The sequence below is a fragment of the Hypanus sabinus genome, unplaced genomic scaffold, assembly GCF_030144855.1.
Source record: "Hypanus sabinus isolate sHypSab1 unplaced genomic scaffold, sHypSab1.hap1 scaffold_162, whole genome shotgun sequence".
NCBI lineage: Eukaryota > Metazoa > Chordata > Chondrichthyes > Myliobatiformes > Dasyatidae > Hypanus > Hypanus sabinus.
Genome location: NW_026779700.1, coordinates 254,125 through 260,550, shown reverse-complemented (window position 1 = coordinate 260,550; position 6,426 = coordinate 254,125). Strand labels below are relative to the sequence as shown.

Here is a 6,426-nt window from a genome sequence, read left to right as displayed (position 1 = left end):
TCTCCTTGGAGCGACGGAGGATGAGAGGTGACCTGATAGTATATAAGTTTATGAGAGGCATTGGTCGTGTGGATAGTCAGAGGCTTTTTCCCAGGGCTGAAATGGTTGCCACAAGTGGACACAGGTTTAAGGTACTGTGGAGTAGGTGCAGAGGAGATGTCAGGGGTCAGATATTAACTCAGTGTTGAGTGTGTGGAGTGGACTGCCGGGAACGGTGGTGCGGGCGGATACGACAGGGTCTTTTAAGAGACTTTTGGATAGGTACATGGAGTTTAGATAAATAGAGGACTATGGGTACGCTTAGTCATTTCTAAGGTGGGGACATGTCCGACACAACTTTGTGGCCGAAAGGCCTGTATTGTGCTGTAGGTTTTCTATGTTTCTGTCTCCTCATCGCTGACAATCCACACTGGGGCACCTTGAGCATGCGCACTTAGCTCACCGCTCCTCTCTCTCCAAACCCTCGACGGTGTGGATTGACGCAGCTCAAACACCATGTATGCATTTGAGGATATCTCAGTTGTTGTTGGGAGAATTTCCGATGGTGAAGGGGAGGGGACAGGAGAGAGAGAGATCAGCTGGTTGAGCGGTGATGCAACAGCAGCCTTGCACTCAGCGTCAGGAAGAGCAGGGAATTGTCTGTGGATCTCGGGAAGTGGAGGGAACACACACGAGTCCTCATCGGGGATCAGCAGTGGAAAGCCTGAGCAGTTTCCAGATCCTGCCCGGCAGCATCTCTGAAGGTCTGTCCTGGGCCCAACATATAAACGCAATTACAAAGAGGGCACAGCAGCGGCTGGACTTCATTCGGAGTGTGAGGAGTCTTGGTGTGTCAGCAAAGACTCCAGTAAATTTCTACAGATGTGTCAGGGAGACCATTCTAGCTCTTTGCATCAGCGTCTCGTGCGGGCGGGAGACTGACAGGTTCGGAAAAAAGACTCAGAAAGTAGTAAACTCAGACAGCTCCATAATGGGGACTGGTCTCCCCGGCATCAAGAACATTTTCCAAAGGCGATGCCTCAAACAGGCGGCATCTATCATGACGGACCCCGATCACTCGGGACAGGCCGTGTTCCCATTGTTACCATCAAGGGGGAGGGACAGGAGTCTGAAGACACACAGTCTAGGGTTCCAGAACAGATTCTGCCCCTCCGCCATCAAATTTCCGAATGGACAATGAACTCATGTACACTACCTCACTCTGCTTTACTCGTTTTGCATTATTTATTTAATTTGATTATAAATGTATTTCTCATTGCAATATGAAATTTATTATTATTACGGATCGCAATGCCCTGCTGCGGCAAAACAACACATTTCAGGACACGTTGCCAGTGATGTGAAAGCTGATTCTGATACTTTATTGATCAGGCGCATCAGATATTTTACTGTTTAAGGCCAGTGTCGTTTTACGGAGATATTTCTGTGCAATGGATGCCTTTGATCCTTACAGGTGAATGCAGTTTTCTATGAGATTTGGAAACCACAAGTTAAGTATATTTTACAGAATCTTTGGAACACATAAGTACTTTCCACAGTTCTTATAAACGTGTCTATTGAAGAGGGCACAACATTTCCGCGGGCAATTTGTCCCAAAGGAGAATCCGACAAGGGGTTTCAGGCCATTCTCTGACTGTAGATTTGTGTGAGTCCGCACGAGTCCCTCTGTGTGCACCCCTGTGCCTATATTTCCTTGTGCCTGAGTGTCGGAGTGTGCATATGCGTGTCTGACCGCTTGTATGCCTCAGCGTCTCAGTGTCTCGGTGTCCGTGTGTCTTTTGGAAATCTGTACTCATTTGTATGTATTTGATCATGTGTGTGACATTGTATGTGTCTATGTGACTGTGTGTTTGTCTATGTACGTTATGTGAGTCTGTCCGCGGTTCTGCATGTGTAGCTTTGTGTTTTTCCTTTTGTTATAACCTTGTACGTGGCTTTGTGTCTGATTGTGCGAGAGTGCGTAAATGTGGCTGGGCGATCAAATTGCCGATAACACCCACAATGATAAAACTAGGGTCAGGGAAGCAACTTTTACTTTGCTCAGAGAGACCGTGGTGGCGTCCCGAAGTTCTATTTGATGGCTGTACAGACGAAGAGTGATGTATTCAATTACGGAAACAATCCAGAAATGTTCCGGGGCAAATATGACAACCTGATGTGGACAGGATAATTAGTTAAACTTCATGGATGATCCAGTTGGTTTCTCAGTACAATTAACCATCAATTGCAATAAGATGGATACAGAAATTATTATGATGGTACTCAGGGATTTAGAACTTACGCAGATATTAACGAAATTATACATTTTCGGCAGAGAGGAAAAGTTTGCTACGGTCCGTAATTTCTCTCTATTCTTATGTGTGAAGAAATAAGAAATATTCCAAAGGAAACAAATAACATTATCACAGAAGAGTAATTAGGTCTTCAGATATTGCAAAAGTCTGAAACGTGGACCATTTGACGGAGCTCTGAGTGGGACAAATTGGGGATTTTGTACGTATTATCGCTGTAAGCCCCTCCCAGTCCATCACTGAGCAGCAGTAAAGGAAGTATAAAACTCATTACAGAAACAGTCTGGAGAAAGCCTGTCCGCTCTTATGGTCCCGGAACACATCCGACACAGTCAGGGAATCTCACCGACACCCCCACCTTCTGAGGAGGATGAAGCGAGCTGGGCTTCGCACATCATGCTGACGTCATTCCGCAGCTGCGCAGTAGAGAAAATCCGAACAAGCTGCGTCACTGTACGATCTGGAAACTGTCCGACAGCGGACAAGAAGGGTCAGTGACGGGTAGTCAAAACTCCCCAACGTGTAGTCAACCAGGCTACACCCATCAATGACATGTATGGAGAAAGGTGCATAATGAACACATATGAATAACATAATGAACACACCCTGCGAGTAGACTCCAATCCCATCAGGCAGGGTACATCGTGATATCCAGGGCAAGACCGTGAGAGACAAGAACAGTTACTTTCCCCGAGCAGTGTGAGTGATCAACACCTCCACTCACTAACACTACCACTGCTGTATCATTTCCCCTCATTCACAGCACGGCGTCATGTAACGGTTAAAAAAGACAATCTTGCTATTTAAGCCATTTTAATTATTTATATGTTTTTGCATAATTTTTAACATTTGTTTTTTTTCTCAGCTCGGGCTGGTTAAACCTAAGGTACAGTAAGAGACAAGCAGACCTATTTCCCAATTGCTTCAAACTTTCCGGTCGTTCCAGTGGTGCTCAGTATCGTGGCTCCCTAATTGTACAATGCCAACGTATAATGACTTTGTCGGGCTACCAGTTGTAGATATTAATATTGGGACAATGTATACCCTGGTCATGTTCCAAAGTCTTTCAATTTCCTCTTTTAATTCAGCATATTTCAGGTGTTTTTTGCTTATTGATTTCTGTACGTTATGTGTGTTTGGAACGGCTACATCTATTAAACAAATGGTTCTTGCCTGGTTATCCTGGATTATTATATCCAGACGGTTCTTATGGACAATCTGATCCGTAATAACTGATCGGTCATCATATATTGAGGTGTCATTCTGATTCTATAACTGCATCAGGCTTGTATTTATATTGAGGTGTGGTTTATTTTATGAGTTTGTAGTTTGAAGAAACATTTGAAGAATGATGTTTGCCAATTGACTGTGCCTGTGTCAGTCATCAGAGAAACTCAATCCGCTACAGGATCCTGTAACCTGGTGGATTGTTTCTGAGTTTTCTTGGCATATGTTGATTTCTATCTATTTATCATCTCTGAATTTGTTAGTCTTTTATTATGTATTTGTTGGTCTTTTATTATTATTTTCTGTGTTAACCACCTGGCTCTGTATTCCTACAAGGAACACTTCTGTTTCTGGGAAGAGATCTCCATCCCTGAGCGAGGCGTTCGACGCCTCCTTGTCGACATCTAGTCTGCTCAGACTGTGGGGATGTCTTCCATGGAGAGTCAAACTCTTCCATTGGTTAACGTTTTCCTCAATAGTGGTGAGGTCTCCGTTTTTCTGGGTCGCTCTCTCATTGAAGTTTACTGGTGTATACTCCTGATCAGAATTGTATCTGCTTTCATGGGTTACTGATTCCTGTTTTCTCCGGTGAAAGTAATTCCCGAGAGGTATATCGTGATATCCTGGTGTGTATTTTATATTTTATAGTTTTATGCTGCATCAGATCTGAAGCAACAAACACTTTGTTCTCCTCACACTTCTCTACAGAGAATGACATTATTCAATCGTTAAACTTGAATCATGGATCTTGAAATGTGACTGCTCCAAAGCATAAACAGCGAAATTGTCGATCGAACAGTATGGCCTCTGTTGAATTAACATTCTCGTCCGCTATCGGAATTATTTTCAGTGAGAGATCACAATATCAGGTGTGAAATATCACATCATAGTCTGGAGCCATTGAGAATAAACCCTGGCTGCCGTCAGTTGTTTTGTCTCCTGATTAAGCGTACAATTGTGATCACCGGCCATTTAACTGCGGCTATGAACTGCTCTCTGAACTTAGACTGTGTTACTCCATATATAAATGTGTTCGTGCACAGACTCAGGTTCTGTAACATGTATCCAAGTGCTTTTAAGATAAACTCAGAATCGGTGTAATTATTGGGATCTGTCCCTCCGACGTTATACTTGAAGAAATTGACAACAGTCGCTAACCACAAAATGATAAAGCTGCCGGATATGGTGAAGAGGAGGATGGCAGATCGCCGCCTGCTTTCCATTTCCGGGTCACTGCAGTTCTCCCCCTTTCTCTGACCCCTCAGTCCCTTACGAACCCGACTGGCCGCTAAAATGTGCCGGACCGTCAGGGCGTTGAGGATCAGAATTAGTGCGAATGGAATCAGTGGGGTTAAACTCTTGTCGAATTGGTCAAAGCTCACCCACTGGTTTTCAGTGTAATATGCTGGATTTAGCTTACAAAACCATAAAACAACATCGATTATCTCTCTTGGGATATGAATAAAATAGAAGGGGATATTTTTTAAACACATAATAGTGCAGGTGATCACCAGAACCAAGGCCGCGGTCCTTCCTGTGCAATAGCTGGCTTTTAACTTCTGACAACAAATGGCGACAAACCGATCGAAGGTGAAGGTGACGGTGAGCCAGACCGAACAGTCTCTGGAAGCACATTGCAGTACAAAGATAATGCTACACAAGGGGTACGTCTCCAGGTAGGATCTGGAGGAATAGTACTTGATCCGGGTAAAGAATGCAGTGACGACAGCCGTCAGATCCGCCGCTGCCATGGCAACCAGGTAGCGTGTGGTGCACGGGGAGAGGCCGCACTTCCCCCGGGACAGGATTGCAATCGCCACTATGTTCACTGGGCATCAGAGAAGAGAAAACAGGTATTGAATTAGAACTCTGCCATGATATTGATGAATTATGCTGCATTTCTTAATATTCCTGTAAGAGCCTGCAAGAAAACGAATCTCAAGGTGGTATATGGTGATAAAAACATTTCTGATCATAACTTTGAACCTTCAACAGTAGGATGTAACACGGAATAATTGAAAGGACAAAAGTTATATGGATACTGAAATCCTAGACCCAGAAAGGAGATTTCTACAAGTGTTCAACACTCAGGTCTCGTGTATCGGAAGAGAAGCGCAATTAATATTTTAATTGGAAGCAGTTCATCACCTGATTAGGTTTCAGAATTTCATCTGGGGACGTGGTGCAATGTATTTGCCATCACAACGAACATCCATTCGAAGATTTGTCTATTCTGGAGAATAATACCACCCCCCCACCCACTGATCTTTTCATTGCCATCACACAGTAGGGCATTTCACCCAATTCGAATCATAATTTCATCTACAGGAATTTTCAGTAAAACAGCTTCCAAAAAGGAGTATTTCAGTATCATCAATGGTAGCGCTGTGCACAACGTTCTTGACTTTTGGTAAAACATGACACACCATTAATCTTGCTTACCGGGCACAGCGATCGCCAGAATGACCAGGTAGTAGGTATCCTTGATGCGGTAAAAAGTTTCCAACATCTTGTGAGTGAATTGATCAAAGGATTTCAGCAGCCGGCCGTCGGTCCGAAGGAAAATCAGTGGAGGAAGTCTCTCTCAACCCTAAATTTATACACCTGTCAGTCTCCACGGGACACCGGCTCTTCAGATCGCTCATGAAAATAAATAACAGGCTTAAGAAGATGGAATATAGTCACTGTGTCAGTGGGTGAAATATCAGCTGCCATATAAATAGATTGTAATATTTAATTGGAAATCCCCAGAGTACCGACAGAACTGATTAAACTCTTTGGTGTTGTAATGAGGCTTTTGTCTCAGAGGTGAGGTAATGGACCAAAGGGAGGTGGGCATCCCCATCCCTTTCCCTCTGAAATATTTACCTCCTTGCTACCGGCCCCTTAGGGTACAGAGTGTAGTGGG

The 6,426-nt window shown here is 44.0% G+C and overlaps 1 protein-coding gene across 1 annotated transcript; it reads right to left on the bottom strand.

Annotated features, from left to right (window-relative positions):
* Positions 1-4,441: 4,441 nt before the first annotated feature.
* On the bottom strand, positions 4,442-6,027 carry LOC132387189 (probable G-protein coupled receptor 139). The gene is made up of 2 exons (XM_059959534.1): positions 5,961-6,027; positions 4,442-5,346 (listed from the first exon to the last, which is right to left on the bottom strand). Exons 1-2 carry the CDS (start codon positions 6,025-6,027, stop codon positions 4,442-4,444), a joined length of 972 nt encoding a protein of 323 aa, XP_059815517.1.
* Positions 6,028-6,426: the final 399 nt, after the last annotated feature.

What these genes read in the sequence shown, in the direction of transcription:
- LOC132387189 (XM_059959534.1), bottom strand. Translation starts at nt 6,027, where the DNA reads ATGTTGGAAACTTTTTACCGCATCAAGGATACCTACTACCTGGTCATT. An exon ending in TCTGGCGATCGCTGTGCCCG is followed by an intron (nt 5,347 to 5,960) that starts GTAAGCAAGATT and finishes TCTGATGCCCAG; the next exon opens with TGAACATAGTGGCGATTGCA.